Here is a 21,702-nt window from a genome sequence, read left to right on the forward strand (position 1 = left end):
TAAGAAGTTAAAGTGTGTGTATGGGAGAGGGGTGCCCCCTGGTAAAAAGATACTCACATCACAGCAACAGCCAAATATTCCATTAGCAAAGGAAATCAAATTATAGGACTTGTCACCCCAGCGTACTGCAGGATCTCCACTGAGAAGCATTTCAAAGACCTATAAAACATTTTATTTTTCCAAAATTAAAAGTGTTTTGACACTGGTTTACAAGCAGACTTCAGAATATGTATCATTTCACTTTTATGTCAACCAAATTTAATGAAATGATAGTTTTGTGAAGGTTCGACAGGTAATTCTGGGTCTGGCTTGAGCTATTTCTTAAATCTCAAATTATGAAAATCTAACCAGAAGATTGAATGTTAATACATTACTCACTAATGTTTCCAGAGCATACACATATCTACTACAAGAAGCCTTCTGAAGAGGCTAATGAGTTGCGAGTAAAATAGCTTAACAACTCATATACCACTAATGCTTCACAACTCATATACCACTAATGCTTCACAACTCATATACCACTAATGCTTCACAACTCATATACCACTAATGCTTCACAACTCATATACCACTAATGCTTCACAACTCATATACCACTAATGCTTCACAACTCATATACCACTAAAACAATGGTTTTCAATCTGTAGATGCTCACACACCGAGTCATGAAACAATCTACAGCACAATCAATACTATGCCTTACAAATAATAAAACAAAATAGAAATAGCAGAGTACATAACAGTAAAATAGTCATTGTTTTATAAAATTTCAATTAAATGTGTGTGTATTTACAGAGCACTATTCACTATGTATGAGATTCAATGTTGTACACAATGTAGTTAATAGCTCAGAAAAATTCTAAAACTCTAATTTTAAAACAAATCATGTTTTAAAAGATAGAAAGAGACCTCCAAAAAAATTGTGCAGAAAGATAACAGAACAAAAAGGTACCTGAGAAAAATCTTCTGGAGTTGCACGTGGACTGGTGTCTTCTATGGAATACACAAATAAACTGGTTTGAATTTTTTCTAATAAAGTCAAGTTCTCTGGATCAAGACCAATCAGATATTCTCTTGCCTAAAGGGCAAGGAGATGATTAAATATTACCGCTTAAATATAAGACCTAGAAAATATCAAGGGTTTGTTAGAGAAAGTTTATTAAGAACAATGTAAGATTGTAATTAGCACTGAGGTCCACAGCTGGACAGTGAGCAGTGTGATAGACTTTGGGGTGCTGAGGCCTGAATGGGCTGTCTCTGTAACTCCTTCCCTCAAGGCTCCGGGCCTACGCAGAAGAGAAGTCAGAGAGACTGTAAGCATCAGAGGTAGTGGGCAAGTTTAAAGAAACAGCAATTTCCAGTTAAAACAGCAAATGTACATGTGAACTCCCAGAGACCGTGACAGCACACACAAGGCCTGCACAAGTTCAAGACAAAATCCCAGCATGACGGAAAGGAAATGGGTACAGTCATACCCCTGACCAAGCTATTCACACATGGCAGCTTCTGGGACAGGGAAGATCAGTTTTCTCCAATGGAATGGACTAATCACGCTCCAGGGCAGGCTTCATGTGCAGAAGGAATTGGCAAACACAAATGTGACTGTGTGGTTTCAGTGGCTTGTTTTTGTTTTAAGAAAGAAAAAACTTGAAGTTGGGCAGATAGAAAGGAGGAGGAGAGCCTGAGAGGGAAAGAATATAACAAAAATACTATTTGAAGTTCTCAAAGAATAAAAACAAAAGATGAAATTAACATATGCAAAGAATAGCATGAATTCTTACCTTTGCCCACCGAGTTCGCTCCTCACTGGTTAATGCCGCTATACTGGGTCCAACAGGTTCATTCGAGCACTTCTTGTGGATATATGTCAGTTGTCTTATGTAAGATTAAAAAAAACATACTCAAAAAGAGAATGGACAGAACACACAGGAGCTACAGAAGCCTGTGTGTGTGTGTGTGTGTGTGTGTGTGTGTGTCTGTGTGTCTGTGTGTGTATATGCAGTGATTATACCAAAAATATATTGGACAAGAATTTATATTTCAAAATAAGCTTAGATGATATAATTTAAACTTGGAAAGCATAAGCAATTTCCAGGGTTCAAATAAATAAATACCTTCTCTATGGGAAAAACCTGAAAAAAGTATTTTGGTAGTTAATCTTATAGCTATTATGTACTTCTAATTAAAAATTGTGCACACATATATTTGAACACTTGACTACATATGGTGCACAGCCTGTAATTCAAGCACTGCAGAAGGCAGGGCAGCATAGCGAGCCTGGATATACAGTAAGACCTTCTCTCAAAGAGAGACAAAGGGGGGCGGGAGCTCATGCTGTCTAAAGAGTTTATGGGATGAAGACAAAGTGTTTTATCTCTCTTTAAACATGGAGCAAGTAACAGACTGCACATGAAGACACTTTCATCACTAACAAGGATGCACATGAAGACGCTTTTATCACTAACAGGAATGTACATGAAGACGCTTTCATCAGTCAAAATCAACAGCTTTAGTTTTTACCCTTCTTCCCCACAGCATGTGGTAAGAAGCTACAACTTAAAATAGGCAGGGATTACTCAAGATATTACTGTAGTTTAATAAATGGTCAATAAACACCACCAGGTGTATCCTTTATTTGTGATGTCATCATTCAGTAATGATGGGCACATGTTTCTCTGTTTATTTGTATTTGTAACACTGATGAAGAAATAATTTCCCTGGCAACAAAAAAATTTTCTCTTTCTTCTATCTTTTTCTTTGTTGTTGTTGTGTTGTGTTTTGTTTTGTTTTTGAGACAAGTGTATTCCTGTCTGTTCTAGAACTCATTCTGTAGACCAGGCTGGCTTTCAACTTGGGAAATCTACCGTCTTCTGTCACCCTAGTGCTGAGATTAAAGGCATGTACCCCCACCACTATTGGGCTTTATTTTCTAACTAATAGTATTCTATGAGTACATGAGGATTTCTTCATCAAACCACCTACATCTCTGAGAGAGCTTTCCTTGACTCTTCCTGATTACTTTAGAGGGGAAAAAATTAAAGAATATGTAGCAGGATACTTATTCTGCTACATTGTATTCGCAGTGGAGCTCTGTGATTGGGCAGTAGAAGAGGAGGTGGAGCTGGGAGAGAAAGAGAGGAAGGGGAAGGGAGAAAAAGAGGAAGAGGAGGAGAAGGAGGCTGCTGCAGTAATATTTTAAAGTGGCAGCCCCAATCTAGCTTGTTCCTAATCAGCCGCCATCTTCCCATCTTCCCAACTAGATGAGGCCTGTGGCCACGAGCTGTGGTAGAGCCACTAGGCTCAGGCAGCCAGAGACACTGGCCCTGCCACCCATAAGGCGCCAACGTGGGAGATGGCTCTGCCAATCTTCTAAGGCTGAGCTGAGCCCAGACCATTCCGCTATCCACACGGTACCCGGTAGAAATGGACTCTAATGTTTAAAGATTATCCAGTAGCTTTATACATTTGATAATGCTCAAATATCAAGATGCCCACACAATTGGAAGTGTTAACCAATTAACTAACCTAGATATAAGTTGTTACCCAGGACTGCTCTTGGTACATGTGTGGTCATCCATGGCTCCTACATTTCTGCCCTTTTAGCTTCTCCTCTTCCATTCCTCACTCCTCCTCTTCCTCTCCTTATTCCTCCAAACTTAGCTCCTCCCAACTTTCGGAAAAATTTCCCACTATAGGAGGCTATCAGCTATGGAGAACCACAGATGGGTCGAAAGCTGTCCTGGGTAGCAACTTCTATCAAAAGGTTAGATATTGAGTAACAACTCTAATTGTGTGGGCATCTTGTTGATTGAGCATTTCTAAATATAGAAATCCTTTAGATAATCATTAAGCTTTAAGAGTCTCATTTCTACTGGGTACTGCAAGGATGGCAGATATTGTCTGGGGTTCAGCTGAGCTTTGTGGATGCAGCGTGGTGGACTGGCAGAGACAACCTCAACACTGGCATCTTATGGGTGCCAGGGCCTGCACATCTAGCTAGCCGGAGCCCCAGTCAGAGCTGAGGAGCAGTGGGAACATGGTAGTTGCCCAGGAACAAGCTGGACTGGGCGCCATTTTCTAAATATTCCCCCTATAAGAATATTAAAATAGGGCTGGTGAGATGGCTCAGAGATTTAGAGCACTGGCTGCTCTTCCAGAAAGCCTGAGGTCAATTCACAGGAACTACATGGTGGCTCACAAACATCTATAAGTGCATCTGTTGCTTTCTTCTGGCATGTGGGTGTACATGCAGTGGAGCACTCATACATTGCATGGCCGGCTAATACACTGTTTATACCAAAATCAAAATAACACGTCTTAACTCAAACTGCACAAGTAATGTGCATTTAGTGTTTTCAGCTCTCTAATAGTTGCCTTTAACTCAGGTAGTACACATGCTTTTCTCCTTGGGTATTTTTACAGACAGGAACTGCCTTAAATAAATTAATAAATGAATAAATAGTAAATGAATAAATACATATGCAAATAGAGAACAAAATAGAGCTCATGTGGCAGAGTTTAATAAGTTGGATCATTCAAATTAAGAACTGTTTATAAAAAATGCCTCCAATAGAGCAGAAGAACAAGTCAGCTTCATATCCTATTCTGTACAGAGCACATAAATCCAAGAAAGAACTCTCATGCAGCGAACCACAGCATTCACACACCAACTAGGATGCTTATTTGTAAAACTATATTAGGCACCTGTCTTCGCCTACTGCTGTTGACTGAAACTCTCCATGATTGTAAAGTCCAATGAATATAGCCAAGACATCTAAGTCTTGTATAAGGGTTTTGCAGTAGCCCATTTCATTACTCTATTGTGACCTGTGTGGGGCTGTATACTATATGAGTATTTCGCTATACTCTGGGTGTATTTTTCTACTTGTGTATAATATGTAGAAAAATACGTCATTTAAGGGGCTGGAAGATAACTCAATGTATGCTTCTTGTGTAAGCATGAGAGTCTGAGCTAAGTCCCAAGCATCCATGTATAAGACTAGGCATGGGAATACTCACCTGTAACCCCAGAGCTGGGATGGCAGTGGGGAAGGGGAGTGACAGGTAGATCTACAAAGCTTACTGGCCAGCCATCCTAAGCAGTCACAGAGCACTGGGTTCAGTATGAGACCTTCTCTCAGTAAAGACAGTGAAGAATCATGGTGGACAACACCTAACTTCCACCTCTGGCCTACACACACACACACACACACACACACACACACACACACACACAGAGTCTAAGTGGGTTAGGAGCTGGCTAAGGCCAGGATGGTCTTGAAAGCCTTCACTCCTGCTCCTCCTGCTGGAGGGACAGGCCTGTGTGCCAGCACTCCAGCACAGGGAACCAGCAGGAGAAACACAGGGGGCACAAAGGTCTACACAGGAGGCAGGGACAGGAGAGCTGATTAACTAAAACAAAACAGGCATGGATATAAGCTCAAGACCTCTCGGTACTGTGTGTGTGTGTGTGTGTGTGTGTGTGTGTGTGTGTGTGTGCGCGTGTGTGTGTTTGTGTGTGTGCACGTGCATGTGTGCGTGTATGTGTGTGTGTGTGTATGTGTGTGTGTATGTGTGTGTGCGTGTGTGTGTGTGAGCGTGTGCGTGCATGCGTGTGTGTGTGTGTGTGTGTGTGTGTGTGTGTGTGTGTGTAATTAAAGAAAGAGAGGCCATAAATTTGAAAGAGAGCAAAGCAGGAGAGGTACACATGGGAAAGGTCAGAGGGAGAAAAGGGAAAAGAAAAAATGACATACTTGTATCTTAATTTCAAAAGATAAAGCTTTTTCAAAAAGCAGGTATGAAAAAACTATGTAATGAAATTAAAAGTATAAAAAAACAAATTTAAAAGGAAATACCCCATACAGGTTGTGCAGGCAACAGGTTACTGACTAAAAGTTCCAGTGAGAGGAACTAACTAAAAGTTCCATAGAAGCTGCTGTTCAGGGAGGTTCCAGAAAGACTCCAAAATAATATCGCCTTCTATTCCTCTTGGGTGCTGTGCTGGCTAATTTGATTTCAACTTGACACAAGCTAAAGTCCTTTGGGAAGAAGGAACCTCAACTGAGAAAATGCCCCACCAGATTGTCCTGTAGGATAGGTGTGGTGCATTTTCTTACTTAGTGACTGATATGGGAGGCTCAGCCCAGTGTAGTTGATGCCACTTCTGAGCAGGAGGTCCTGGGTTCTTTAAGAAAGCAGGCTGAGCCAGCCATAAGGAGTGAGCTAGTAAGCAGCATCCTTCCATGACCTCTGCATCGGCTCCTAACTCCAGTGCCTGCCCTGACTTCCCTTCATGAAGGACTGTGACTATAAGCTGAAATAAACCATTTTTCCCCAAAGTTGCTTTTGCTCATAGTGTTTTACTATAGCAATAGAAACCCTAACCAAGACAATTATCAACCAAAACCAGATAAGACACCACAGACCCTGACTGCAAAATAGAGGAACAGAGCTGAAACTGAGGTAGACACTGCCCCCAGTGCTGGCTAGCCCTCGAAAGTGCTGGCTAGCCCTCGAAAGTGCTGGAAGGTGCTTTGCAGGCTTCTGGGGAAGGAAAAGCATCAACGGTCTCACCTATTTATAAACTCCATGACTACAATACCATGTATCTGCCTGTGTAATGAAAGCATGATTGCTAGGGGGTAACCAACTGCTGCCATATTAGCTCTGAATCCATTCCTAGTACCTAGTACTGTAAACCAGTCAAATATACATGCTTGGAAAGTACAGGCCCTAGCAGCTCCATGAGGTCCACAACAAAACAAAATGTCATGAATGTGGAAAATAGAGTTGTATGAACAAGGGGAACTGACAGGGATGCCAGGAGTAAAGTCAAAGTGGGGGAGAATAAGAATACATTCTCTACGTGAATAAAATTGTCCAAGAACAAGATTAATTAAAGATGCATAATTTCTTTAAAAGGGAGTTTAAGACCTGAGAAGTTCTGGCGGAGTGATCAAACATCCCTCATGCAGCACATCAAAGACAAATGCTCTGCCTCGACACAGCACGGCAATGTGGGCTGGACAATGGCCTTCACTCTCTGGAAAAGAACACAGAAAACACACGACTCAGTAAAACTACATTCAGCCAAGAAATGATCACTACTCTAATATTTTATTTATCATAAATTATAAAATTTAAATGATAAATTGATCATTTGTGATATGTAAATCGTATCTCCTAGACAAGTACTCACGGAAGAGAACGAGGAAAATCCATCAATGAACGTGAAGCTACAATCAGGTAACAGTAAATCCTGGTGTACTATTTCACAGCAAGGTAACCAGACACACGTGAACTGCCTATTAAATTAAACTAGAAGAATGGACTTTCAATCTGCCATAAAGAGTGGCAGATGTTTGAGAAGACAAACATGTTTATTTCATAATGTAGACATATATTGACATCATATAGTAGTTAATATGTATAACATACAATTTTATGTTTATATTTTTTAATTAGAAAACACAATTTAAGGAAAAGCTATAAGACTATAGTTATAGGTCAGTGGTAGACTGCTTGCTTATGATGCCTGAGACCAAGTGTGGTCCCTATAACCATAAGGAAGAGATGACTAGTTGACAGCATTTCCATTACTATGATATAAATACATACTCTTGAAACTTGTCCATGTGAACCTTGAACTCATTAAGTTTCAAGTATTTGTGTTACAGAAAGTGCTGTTAGAGTTTTTAAGTCTTACTTAAGAAACAGAAATAAGAAGGCATAGCTGGGTAGTGGTGGCGCATGCCTTTAATCCTAGCACTCAGGAGGCAGAGGCAGGTGGATCTGAGTTTGAGGCCAGCTGGTCTACAGAATGAGTTCCAGGACAGCCAAGGCTACAAAAAGAAACCCTGTCTCAAAAAAACCAACCAACTTGTTGCCACAGCAAAGGGAGATGCTAGAGGGGTGAGACAGGAATGGGTGAGTGGGTGGGGGAGCACCCTCTTAGAAGCAAAGGGGAGTTGGATGGGGTGGGGGGTTTTGTGGAGAGGAGACCAGGAAGGGGGACAACATTTGAAATGTAATTAAAAAGAATTAAAAACCAAACAAACAAACAGGAATGGGAAGTGAAGATGGGGATCTGAGGAATCCTGAAAGAACCACTTGAGAGAACCCGTTTCTCTTTGAGATTATTTAAATGTTTATTTCTCATTGGATAATTTATTGCCATCTGCACCTATGCCACTCTGAGCCTTCCTAATCTCTCCCCTAATCACCAAGTGAAGGAGAGTTAGAGTGCGGCACCTGGAGCATTTAGTACTTGAACGGGAGACAGTCTGACTGCAGTACTATCAAGCAAAAATTCTCTGTGAAAGCTTTCAGCAGAGAAAATCACATGCCTGCGTGTCAAGGGATGAACACTAGCTATCCACGTCCCTGCTCCTTGTCTCTCAGACAAGGCAGTGAAAGGAATGAGGGACGAGATGCACAGGACCACAGAACAGAGTTTAGTGGTTGGAATGTATTCACCTCTTTATACAAACAGTGTCTTGACATTTCTTTATCTACATAAGGAGAGACCATCTCTTGATAACCCACCACTTCCTCAGTATTTAGGAGATAAATGTTTTTGTTCCTTGGAATATGTCCAAGCCATGTCTTCTCTCCGACCCTTTCCGACACCCCTAGATCCTCTGACACCCCCACACAGACCCTTTATTGCCATCTACTGACCTCCTTTCCAAGACGTAGAGCTTGACAAACAATAGACTTATCCCCATTTAATCAACAAATACCTGGGAGAGTGTGTGTCAGGAGTGTGGTGCCTCACAATGAGCTGGTGGGGATATGTGGAAAGGGATGAGATGGAAAACACGAGCCATGGAGATTCTGCAGACAGCACTGACTAGAGGGTACAGTAACTGTAAACATATCAGGACAAGAGTGACATGCAAAATGCAAAAGAGCTCAGCAGAGAAAGGGCAAAGTAGTATGTCAGTCTGAGGCTAGACCACCTGTGACTCAGAAAGGGCTTGCAGTTACGTAAGACGGAAAGGAAGCTAAGGGAGGTTTTACTCAGAAGAAGGTAATGTGATCTGACCAGTATTTTTAAAAAGGTCCCTCCAGGGACCATATGAATGGATCAGTGGAGAAAATGTTAACATAACTGGATGTGTTAGTAGGTAATGAAGGCTTCGTGTGAGAACAACTTAACAGAAGTGTAAGGTTGGTGGGTTTGTTATTTCTGAGGCAGGGTTTCAGTATGCAACCCAGGCTTGCCGTGAACTCTCAATCCCATCTCAGTCTCCAGGATACTAGACTGCAGCCCTGCATGCTTTACAGGGATGATGGTTTCGACTATGATGTGCCACTTGCAGGAAAAAAAAGAGGTAACTGTTTTTCTTTTAGTATTAGAAATAGCACGAATTGGAGCGACCTCCTAAAGCAAGAGAACTGGTAACACAATAGGAAGGCAGGGTTAGGAAGAAACAGGAAGTGGATCTAACCCACAGCTGTTGTCCTCAAGACCAGAGAAGTTGGCCAGGGTTAGTTTTGAAGTTTCTTTTGTCTGTGGTACTGTGGGGTGGAGCTCAGGGCCTCCCACCTCTGAGCTACACCCTAGCTTATTGCCCATCTACTTTTCAAAAAGGAGTGTAAACTATACAAATGTACAATTACATACTACTACAAGAAAACCGTGGACAAATACGTGGGTAAGTATTTTAGGGCTGCAGAAAAAAATTATCCCTGAATGACTTGAAACAACAAATTTATTATATCTTCGGGGGTTGAAGGATGAATCTGAAGTTCCCCTTTCTGTGATGAAATGAAGGAGAGGCTCCCTTCCTTCCACAATAGACAGACTATTTCCTTCCTCAGCTCAGAAGCCCCTCCTTCCACCTTCCAAGCCATCAAGGGGAGAGCACAGCCTGCCTGTGCTGCCACCTCTGGTTTTCTTGTGAGACCCCGTAGACTCTCAGATCTGTGTGATTAGTTCAGCATAACTCATCTCTAGGTCAACTCATTAACAACCTTAACCCCTCCTTCCTGGGGACTGGGACATGGCATCTTTAGAGGACTATTATTCTCCCTATGTAGACAGGTTGGCCATTTTGATTATGCAAGTTTTTATTAAGTAATTGTCAGCAACTGAAAGGCTTAATTATATTGGGACACACTGCCTGGGTTTTTTTTTTGGGGGGGGTGGGGGAGGAAGAGCTGCACAGGAAAGAAAACTAAACAAACAAAAAAAAAAAAAACAAGACACATGACATTCATAGCAAAAAGGATAAAAAGATAAAAAGGATGTCATCTTTCCCTCACCTTGTGGGAAGTTATCAAAGTAAAAGAATTACTTACTCCAAATGAGAAAAAAACACATTCAAGGTGTTTTTGCATGAGTTAGAAATTATATATAATTAGAATTAGCACCTATTCCCACTGGCCACAGTCTTAGGGCATACAGAGGTCAACCAGTTGGAGTAGCTTATATAAACTTCAACTCCCCCTACATATCGTCTCCATTTCACTCGGCGTGAGATGGAGATTTGGGATTCCCTGTCACTCCAAGGAGGCTGAGTGAGGAACCTTCAAGTCCTTGCCTCACGAGGTCAAACAGAAGAGTTAGGAGACTCTGTGCGTCTCCTGAGAAGGGAAGGTACGGGCACTTATGGAAGCACGCCATCTCTTCTCACCACTGGCATCAGAAACAGGTAGGGCCAATCTTGCCTTAACATGAATAAATGAAAACAGGATTCCTTCAGAAAAGTAAGGAAAGAGTTAACTAGCTGAGAATGAGGCGCAAGGCACAAAACAGTTCTACATTTAAGTTCAGGAATAAACGAACAATTATAGCAAGACGCTATGGGCCACATGAGAGGGAAGAACATGGCTGTCCAGAACAGTAAGGCTATGATATGGTTTATCACAGTGTGGACACAAAAACAGCCAAGGTGGACCACTGATGGGTGTGGGTGTTCCAAGTGATAACGGATACCACAACCTTCGGGGTGATGGAGTTCTAGGTTAACAGGGTCTAGGGGGGTATCTGTAGGGAAAAGACCTTACTGATGAGTAGAAATAAAGGTTCTGGTGAAGGAAATGGGGCCTTGGGTAATATATAACTAGAAGCTAAAGTCATTCTCCCTGTGTTCTCTGTAATATTCATCAAGAATATTACCAAGCAAGTAATGGGAGAGAAGATAGTGTCACAGAAAGTCTGATAAACTTATCAAAACCAATTATTTAAAATAGTATCTCAGAGCTGGGGGTGGTGGCACACGCCTTTAATCCCAGCACTTGGGAGGCAGAGGCAGGCAGATTTCTGAGTTCGAGGCCAGCCTGGTCTACAGAGTGAGTTCCAGGACAGCCAGGGCTACACAGAGAAACCCTGTCTCGAAAAACAAAACAAAACAAAACAAAACAAAACAAAAAAAGAATAGTATTTCAGAAATCTCCAAAAAACTACCCAAACTTCAGTGCCTCCCCCCTACCCTGCCAAAAATCAACCATGGCCTTTACTTACCAGTCTTAAAATAATTCATAATTGAATCTCTAGTAATTCCCGGAACCTTGCAGGTAGAAAACAACATTCGGAATTGATTCATGTCTAGAGGAGTATTTCCAGATTTATGTACAGGCAATTTTTCTCTATTAAAAAAGCAGTTTGATTAAAAAGTCACTGTTAAAACTTGCTGTCTAGTTACTACAACTACATTTTTCTTCCCCCAGATAACCAAGTTAAATTGACAGCATCTGTTTATTTCTCACACTGGGCAAGCCCACAGCCCATCCAGCCTGTGTCATGGCCCTCAGTACCTGTCCCTCCTCGGCCCGGCCTGTGTCCTGGCCCTCAGTGCCTGTCCCTCCTCGGCCCGGCCTGTGTCCTGGCCCTCAGTGCCTGGCCCTCCTCAGCCCGGCCTGTGTCCTGGCCCTCAGTGCCTGTCCCTCCTCGGCCCGGCCTGCCCCAGGACCCTTGGCACTCTTACTTTCTTAGCAGCTGCCAGTAGTTCAGGTTGTGCCACAGCAGTATGCTTCCCCTTTCTAACTGAGTGCCTTCCCTTGCAGGCCAGTAGTGTTCAAAATGGGGAGACGGACCCACGAAGTTCACGTTCAGTTGTGATGGAATACGCACGTCCAGGTAGGCAACATTGAGCCACCACTCTTCCAGCTAAAGGGAATTAAGAACGTTACTTCGTCCAAATGTTCCAATATGTAACTGCTAGCAAGAGAGCATGCTACACTTGTCCTTTATCCTTTCAGTTCAAAACCGCATTTTAAGTCCTCACAGATAATGAAAACTGCTGCTCCAACAACCTCCCTTCCTTTCCCTCCCTCTCACATTCGGAACTATTAACTACTAAACACTAGTTGGTCAAACTCCACTATCAAACCCTGCTACCCAACTTTCCCTGAGAGCCAACACACTATTTAGGTGAGTCCTAGAGTATAACAAACACTCACCGAAGCACACTTAACAACAGTTATTAAGTAAGCCGTTATAATGTTCCTTTACCAAAAGTAACAAATAAATAAATAAATAAATAAATAAATAAGACAAAAAATAAACCTAAAATTCTACTCAGAAATGCTCAGTGTGCTTCAAACTACTTTACACTTTTCTCTGACACCCCTTTTACGTGTCCGGTCACAGCAAGTAACTGAATTTCTTACCTCAGTAAGCTGATAGTATCAGGTTACCTGGCATTCATTTCTTTTCTTTTTTTAACTGATGGTACGAACTGCAGTTAGTCACCCAGAAAAAGACATGCTTTTTTACCTTTATCCCCATTTTAATTAAAATCTCCTCAACATTCAGAATACAGGAATTTGGAAGCAGATTATATTTTTCATTATAAAGATCGATGTCTCAATGAAAACATCAGACATTTTTTCTCTTTAAAAATGCAAGTCACCATCATTATTTTTCAACTAAGGCAATGCTTTCTAACTGTGAAACATCACCGTCTAACTCAGTTACTGGAGAAGTGGTCAAGTTAAAGGAGTCAGGAAGGATGCTGCTGGGAACGGAGATGAGGCAGTTAGAGCGGCTTCTCCTTCAGTCTATCTACTTGAGCTACAGACCATGTCCAACCTCTTCCCACCTCTCCATGTTCTGTTTAGATATGCCATGCCACCTGTGTGACACATCTGCTTTAGTGTTTGAGGATTCTGTCAGGCTACAGTGGCCTGGAAGGCCATTTCTAGCAAACACAGTCTGTTGATCACCTACATGAGAACCACATGGATGGGTGAGAAAAATGGAGAGCTTACCCAGCATGTGTAACTCTCGATCCTAGGACGATATTGACCGACACATATACCACACAGAGGAATTAAAATAAAGGATTCCGGGCTCCATTACGACTTACTGAGTCAGAAACTACTGATTCCAGGAAACCTCCATTTTAACACGCTCACAGGAAAGAGAAAATCTCACTTAGAAAATGAATGCATTCCAGTTAAGCAAGTCATGATGTTGTGACCATAATTACAATGACTTCAGGCATCTTATAACAATGATTTAAACATAAAGGCACACACACACACACACTTTAAGTACTCCTTTAAATATCAAGTTTTCAATTACAAGTATACAAAATAAATACCCAGTTTCTTTTTCCTTTAGCCCTTTCAAGTAACTTCTGATGCAATTTTTTGCCAACTCCATCTTGAAACTTCTGAACTATTTCTTCAGTTCTCTTATACTCTTCTTCATTTGCAAATGGCTTCACTAGAAAAAAGTGATTAGATTTAAGTGTCTCCATATCACCTCAACCATTCTTATATAAATCTAAACAGTAGGTTTTAGTTTGCAATGAAAACTGCAATGCAAAATATTGTTTTTTTTTTAAAAATAGTAGACACTGTAATAATACAGTCACAATATTCTGAAATTATTCCCAAATTATTCTGATAGTTAAAGAGGTGAAGCTATCATCCAGCTGGTACTGCAGTAGAAAGTAAGTCCTATGTAACCACACATAAGAGAAATCAAAGCATTTTCCACGAATGTTTATGAAAATCAACTGTTTTGAAAATTAGTTTGTTAGAAATCAAATTTAATATATTCTTTTTGTTTTACATTTGCTTCTTTAAAATCTGAGCTAGCACAATGTATAATCCATTCTAAAATACCTGTTTTCAGAGTGAAATAGTTCAAAAGTTTCAAGATGTATTGACTGTTTCAAAAAAGTCAATAATCTGAAATTTTAAAATAAACTACTATAATAAATAGTTTTTTTTTTAATTTAAAAAAAGGAATTTGAAGAGCAAAACAAAATAGGGCTTAGATGATAGCTACTTTTTAGCATAAGGACCTGGGTTTGATCCCTGGAATGAATGTTAAAAATCAAACATACAAATAGCATGGAACAGAGGCAAGCAGGTATACACCACCCAAAAACTATAGTGAAAAAAAAAAAAGGGACAGCATGTATGCACATGCACACACCTGCTTCCAGTTCAGCCAGGGAACCAAACGTATCTATCTCCACCCCTTCTAGAAACCCACTAAAATGACAGTAAAGTGAATTTTAAAAGGAGTGCAGGGACGTGAGCAAACTCAGCAGTTTAGAGCACTGGCTGCTCTTCCAAAGGCCCTGAGTTTAATTCCCAGCAACCACATGGTGACTCACAATCATCTATAATGGGATCTGATGCCCTCTTCTGGTATTTTAGATGGACATACAGGCAAAGCACTCATTTACATAAAAAACAGTTAAAAAATAAATCTAAAAAGAACAAGGAGGGAGTGTAATCTAGGAGAGAGACAGACAGGGGGACAGTGAGGAGCCGAAAAACAGAAAACATCAGACAAATTAAGGTACCATTTCACAAACCTAGAAAACACTGTGAGGCAGATACAGTGGCAAGTCTGTAAAGCCCCAGCGTGAGGTGGGAGAAGTTTGAGGCCAGCCTGGGCAACATACTGGGACCCTGTTTTTAAAAGCCCAAAGTAAGCAAACAAACACATCAACTGGGGAAAATGATGACTGACTTGTAAAATAGAGAAAATAAGTATCTAGGGCCTGGAAATAAAGGTTACAGAAAATACAAGAAAGGTCAAATGTAAATCAAAGGTCAATGTAAATCTGATAGCAGAATCCAAGGTTCAAGAATTCGAGGCACAAGGTATCTCCAAAAACGAAAGACAAACAACACTGCTATAGGGTCTTCACCAAAACCAGAGACAGGCACCCCATCCACACAACTGTCTCTCAATGCCAGGAGAAACATTCTGAAAGATGATCAGTCACATGAAACAGAACGCCTGGATTCTGTCCACATTAAATAAGTGGGATTACACTGAAAATGCACATCCTATATTCAAGTCTTCATAGAATCCAGCAGATGGAAACAGCCTAAGTATCTGTCTGTATTATAAATACATCGACACGATACTGAGCCATACCAAAAAGAAAAAGAAAAGAAATACTGACATCGGTTACAACCCAGATGAACCTGGACCTGCTAAATGAACAAGGCCTAGAATGGAAGCCAACACCATTCGGACACACTGATACCTGGAGAGGGAGGGGAAGGAGGCTGTGGGAGGCAGACCCTGTGACCTAAGTGAGACACAAGTTCTGGAGGGCCACTGCGCAGTAATTACTTACTGGGCATCTTGGAGAGCAGCTTTTGAATGTTTTTAACATAATGAAACAATGTCTGAAGAGACAGATGTTTGACCTACTATAAACATTAAACAATATACCTATAGTGAAATCACATAGTACCAGCTATAGTGTGTGTGTGTGTGTGTGTGAATATTTGTTTTTAGGTAATAGCTTAAATTAAATTTAAATTCTAAAAAATATAAATTACAACCTGAACAATTTGTTATACTCTGCTTTCTTTCTATCTCAAACTGGTTAGTTCAAGAAAAGATACTGAAATCTGGGTGTAATGAAATTACTCGGTTTCTACCCTACAGTCAACAGTAAGATCCACTAGTCACCAAGTCCAACCCATGCACAAGAGTTCCTGGTGAGCTTTCCAGAATCTCAATCTTAAATTAAATGTGAATGCTGAAGGACTGGCAGGTGTTGTGGACCCTATCCTTTGGGTATAACAAGGCCATACCACTTTGATCAGTGCATCTACATGTATGAAACCCTCACAAGATTTGGTCTGTGGCTCTGCTTCATAGAAAGGTTATTTAAGATTCGCTGGACTCTCATGTGAGATTCTAGCTCTTCTGTTTCATGTCCCACCTACACATGATCTCAGAAGGAACTCCTGGAGAATACAGAAAGTGCAAAGTTTACTGAAGGCAGGGAATCCAGCCACCTGGCTTTCAGGCGGGGACAGGTACTTTCAACGATGCAACTGTTTAGAACTAGTCACTATTCCTGTGAGCACTAATAAACTTCCAGCTTACCAAGTAGACTTGGATGAAATTCTTTCTTTCGTCTGTTGCTAGTACCTCATCGTGGGTGAATGAACACTGTTCATGTCTCCTTGAAAAAGTTAACACATTTGGTGCTCAAACAGAGACAGGCACAACAGAGGTAAAGTCGACTTTGGATCCGGTTGGAAATGAGCGAGCTAACATGGGCAAGGCTGAAGGCAGAGGAGCGGCACGGGCAATGCTGACATGGACGTCAGCCTCCTTGCTGTAGTCGCAACTGAATTACCTCTACTGTGGGTGGTAATGCCTGCAACTGAGTCTTCCTGTCCCCAGGGATGAACCTGCCAACTTAAGGAAAGAATGACAACGAGGAAAAGGTATGTGGTGGCATCCTCCATGCTAGTGTCTGACCTGGCCCGTAGCAAAGTAGACACAGGAATGGAAAGGAGGTACTGACTGGCTCAATGGATTCTTAATGGCTGGAGGGGCACAAGGGAAGCACAAATTAGATCTTCTCTGCATAGCCGCTCCTGACATCCAAAATCGTGGAGCTCAACAGACCAACTGAACAATGGGGAGGGGAAAAAAAGAGGTGGAAATGGTAGCAATGGGGCTACTGTTGGCATTTCGTCTAGGCTCCGCCCCACAGTTACTGGGCAACAGCCAGGTGTGCCTGACTCACTATAAAAGGGGCTGTTGGCCCCTTCTTCACTCTTGTGCTCCCTTCTCTTCTCTCGCCCTTACCCTCCTCCCCCTCTCGTCCCATTCCCCTTCCCTTCTCCCTATGTTCATGGCTGGCTTCTTCCCTCCCCCTTCCTTTCCCCTCCCTCTCCCCCCCCCCCCCCCCCCCCCCGCTTTTCTGTCTCTACTACCCCCTCAACTTCCCCACCCGTGCCCGAATAACTTATTCTATACTATACCATCCCATCATGTGACTGGTACCTCAATGGGGAGGGATGCCTTAGCACGGCTCACAGAGACAGCCCCTCCCCCACACCATACAGCACCTCCACCAAACATATTCCTTCCTTCTTTTTCTTTTTATAAAACACAGCAGCTACCATGAGAAAGTGTTCGAATAGGGCTTTATCAAAAAGGCAGTTCATCAGCGTGAACTTTGGGATTGTTATGGGGTTTGCTGCTTTGCTGAGCCCAGTGATGAATCTTTCAGGGTAAGAGAGAATCTAGCTTATCTGAGTGGCTTAGAGTGTAATGGAAATTAGAGTTATAAAGGGCTAAAGGGGGAATTAAAAACGAAAAGAAACAGACAGGAAGACCTGTCTGGGTCAGTCAAGTGGACTTAGGGGCATAGGTATAAGCAGCCAGGAGTGGTGTGTGACCAAACATGAAGACCACATGAGAAAACCATGCAGAAACCTATGGTTCTGCAATCTAAGTAAAAATAGAGTAGGAGGGGCTATAACACACATGGGAGAATATGGAAGGAAAGAGGTTTACGTGGGAACGGGTATGAGGTGGGAGAAAGGTGGCGTGGAGGGGTGGAAAACCACACCATCAACTAAGGACTTATGAAACCCCATGAATTTGTAACCTAACTAAAAATGCACTTTTTAAAAAAGGGAGTCTGACCAAAGGTGCCCTGCATTGGTGTACAAAGGTGCTCCCTTCCTTTCCTTTTGTTCTTGAAGGTACCACAAGCCTTGCATTACTGAGCTTTGGTTATGAACTGAAACATTCGGTGCCTGGGATGGGTTCCCTGTCTATGAGTTACAGGTCAGAGAGGCACCCAAAACAATACAGGCTATTGCCATTGTTCTTTGTGCCCACAATGACTAGATGATAAGACCTTATTACTAAAGACATCATGCACTCTGGTTGCGGGCACAGAGAAATCAATGAACTGACTAGGAAACTCTCCTACTGCTAGCTGGCTGACATACTGCTGGAAGGTGCTATGTAGTCACCTGAAGGTGTTGTGGGTAAAAGACATCAGTAGTGCATCAGTGCTGGAGTCTGCATGTGACACTACCAACCTATATATAAGGCAACTGTGTAACCACTGCTGCAGTAGAGGCAAGACTGTTTACTGGGTAATAACCACTCTCTACAGGATTTGAGGACTACTCCACAGGACAGAATGTATGCCTCATCCTGTAAATATAATCAAAACCCACTGACAGAAAAATCATAAGCCCTAGGAAAAAGAACCTACTGATGTTTTCCAAAATAATCATGTTGTCAAAGTTACTTCTAAATATATTCATAGGTTTATAATGTGCTCAACCTTGGTCAGAGAAGCTTCTTGCTGTAGTAGGCAGCAGTCATTGCAGAGACTCATAGCTGTTTACAGTGTAAGAATAAGTGACACTTATTCTTTGGGAGTATGCAGGACATCTCTATCAATCCCCTCACTGAAACTCAGAAATGGAGAAGGAGGAGGAAGAGGAGGAGGAAGAAGAGGAAGAAGAGGAGGAGGAGGAAGAAGAGGAAGAAGAAGAGGAGGAGGAGGAAGAGGATGAGGAGTGGACAGAAGATGCGCTCATGACCTCAGCCCTATGTTTATGTGCACAAGGCTAAGATCAAGAGAGCTAATTCCAGCATGGAGTGCGGAGGGGCTCCCAAGGCTTCACCCCAGCAGAGGAGCTGATGGCTATGATGGAGAGCAACTTTTCTTTAGAAGTGTAGCATCTAGTCGGTTCCCCGTGTCTCACTGCAGGACTCATACAGGCAGCACTAGTTGAAATCTGTGGGTTAGTTAAATGAATTAATGAATAATTTTAAAAGGTACAAAAGTTGGGAAGGAGATGAGGTGGGCGGCACTATGATCTTCAGTAGGAGGGACCCCAAAATCAGAGCAGCACCGTATTTCCCGTAAGGAACAAACAAGGCCTTCCAAAGTCTTAAAGCACACCCAATTCAGAAATCTACACTCGGCTGGGCGGTGGTGGCGCACGCCTTTAATCCCAGCACTTGGGAGGCAGAGGCAGGCGGATTTCTGAGTTCGAGTTCGAGGCTAGCCTGGTCTACAGAGTGAGTTCCAGGACAGCCAGGGCTACACAGAGAAACCCTGTCTTGAAAAAACAAAAAAACAAACAAACAGAAATCTACACTCAGCTAAAAAAGAGGGGAAAAATCAAGTATAAACATTTGGCTCTTTTTTGCCTACTCAAGTATTCTTTCACAGGCAGGATGAAGCAATGTAAGAAAGTACACTAAGAAGGAGTACACTGGAGAGACATGAAGAGAACTGTCAGAACGTCGGCAGAGGAGAGGCTCTGCACAGCACTGGGTAGCAAGTGCAGACAAGTCTATCCTCAAGAAAAAAGGGAAGAAGAGGAGAAGGGCAGAGGAGGGGCAGAGGAGGGGTAGGGGAGGGGAGCTCCACAAAGCAAGGTTTTAAGAGGAAATACAACTGATTCAGTATTTTATGTCTAACTGTATGTATCCAAGAATACTCAACCAGTCAAGTGTTTAGGAACAAATTCTGAATACAAAGAAAAAAATTAAGCAATGAAAAAGAAGGAGGAAATGCAGCAAATATATACCAAAGTGAAAAGACAAGCTCATTTATCAACGACTATGAGGCTCTCAGCCAGCGGCTCTCAACCTGTGGGTGGGCTGCAACCCTCAGGGTGTTGAGTGGCCGGCCCTTTCTAAGACCGTTGCAAACACAGATATTTACATTAGGATTCAAAACAGTGCCAATTACAGTTGTGAAGTAGGAACAAAAAGAATTTTATGGCTGTGGATCATCACATGAGGAACAGTACTGGCTGCAGCATCAGGAAGGGCAGGGACCACTGCTCTAGACCCTGAATGGCCTGGTGAACTAAGGTAAAGATTTATTAAAGTCAGGCGGCTGCTGATTTAAAGTGGTGATTTTACATACAGATCATGAGAATGTGAGGGAAATTGGGATATAACGGATTGTACATATGCTCGGGACAGATGTTAGAGAACAAACCTCAAAACTATTTCAAAGTCTCTGCCCTACGTGGGACCTATACAAGGAGATGGAGACAAAGGACTTACATTTACACTGCAGGCCTCCTAATACTATCTGAAAACAACTGCTAACAAGCTTTGCATGTTTTAAGGACGAGCCTAGAGGCATCAGCAACGAGACCCTGATCAACACTGTTTCTATGTCACTAACAATATTAATCTAGACTAGAAGATTATGAACATACCTGATTCAAGGTATTTTTTTAATGAATCTTCAAGTGAAGGAACAGGCAGTGGCGGAAGAGAGTCCTGGTACTGAAATGTCCGTTCTTCAATTGATTTAGCCAATTGATTTTCCATGGTATAGACACAGTAAAAAAACTAAAAAGAAGAAGAAGAAAAAGGGAGACATCAGTCACAACTTCAAATCCATTAACTATTTGTACACTTGTTGGATAAGGAAAATCAACTTTAATATTAAGAATCTGAACTTAGCATACCAGGAACAAAGTGTCATAAGAAAGAGTAGTAGCCGTGACCACCAAACTCCAGGTGCTATGGTGTCACAGAAACACGTTTACTCTTAACCTTCACGCTGTCTTCTAGAGGTAACATTTTCTGCCACTTCACATATGAAAACAAGCATCTCGGGTTTAGTCATATTTAAGAGGTCATACTTGGTACCAAAGGTACCAAGTTAGGATGTGTTAGGTTGTAATCTCCCCGCTGATGAGGTGATATTAGAGGGAATTAGGAAACCTGCAGAGTCTTGCTGGGTGGGTAAGATTAGATGTACAGAACAAGATTATGGTCTGAGAAACTCTGAAAAGCATATGCAGAGGTGTGGAACAAAGGGTCACTGGATCTCATGTGACAGGCGGATGTCACTTAACATTGTGCTGATGGCACGGGCTCTAATCACACTGGCTTTCAATGTCAGAAACCAAACTTGAATATTTTCTACATTTCTGGAAATTTTCATCAAAATAAAACTAAGAACATATATGAATAGGCTATATTGGTATTGAATAAAAAAATAAGGTTTCTGAAAGAATCATTTATAAATTCCATATAAAGCCAGTAACTAAGAGAAGAACTGATACTGAACAAAAACTTCCTGTCCTTTCATATCCTATTTTAAAATAGCAAAATTAAATAAAATATACTATTCATCTGTTATAAAACTTAACAATATCAAAAACAAACACATGGCAGATTATTTTTGACTAATACCTTTTTCTCCTATTCTTAACCAAATCTAGAATTTTTGCTGCATATATAGTGACCTACCTATATTTCTCCTGCCCTCTGCATGTGCCACCTCCTGGTCATAGTCCTCAGATGCATGACATATCCTTACTCTTTATCTCCTTCTCAGTGCTGACCCAGCTGGCTGCCAACCAGAACAAGCACCTTAGACCCATTTACAGAAGCCATTTCTGGCCCTATTTCTAGATGAGAAAGGAAAAGGAAGAGAAAGAGAGGACAAGGCCCAGTGC

The 21,702-nt window shown here is 41.7% G+C and overlaps 1 protein-coding gene across 3 annotated transcripts in view; it reads right to left on the reverse strand.

The window, feature by feature from the left end:
• Positions 1 to 21,702, reverse strand: part of Crot (carnitine O-octanoyltransferase) — a 33,610-nt gene that overhangs the window by 9,582 nt on the left and 2,326 nt on the right. For 2 of the 3 annotated variants that reach the window (XM_034519167.2, XM_034519166.2), the window contains 8 exons: positions 20,449 to 20,584; positions 13,554 to 13,678; positions 11,934 to 12,115; positions 11,471 to 11,595; positions 6,934 to 7,042; positions 1,782 to 1,875; positions 953 to 1,078; positions 58 to 159 (listed from right to left, as the gene is read on the reverse strand). In XM_034519167.2, coding sequence (XP_034375058.1) covers positions 58 to 159; positions 953 to 1,078; positions 1,782 to 1,875; positions 6,934 to 7,042; positions 11,471 to 11,595; positions 11,934 to 12,115; positions 13,554 to 13,678; positions 20,449 to 20,563 — 978 coding nt within the window. In that variant the 5' untranslated portion in view covers positions 20,564 to 20,584. Of the gene's footprint in view, positions 1 to 57; positions 160 to 952; positions 1,079 to 1,781; positions 1,876 to 6,933; positions 7,043 to 11,470; positions 11,596 to 11,933; positions 12,116 to 13,553; positions 13,679 to 20,448; positions 20,585 to 21,493; positions 21,516 to 21,702 lie in introns of those variants that run through there. The other variant, XM_076913110.1, reaches the window with a different exon arrangement.

This window comes from Arvicanthis niloticus, chromosome 15, assembly GCF_011762505.2.
Source record: "Arvicanthis niloticus isolate mArvNil1 chromosome 15, mArvNil1.pat.X, whole genome shotgun sequence".
NCBI lineage: Eukaryota > Metazoa > Chordata > Mammalia > Rodentia > Muridae > Arvicanthis > Arvicanthis niloticus.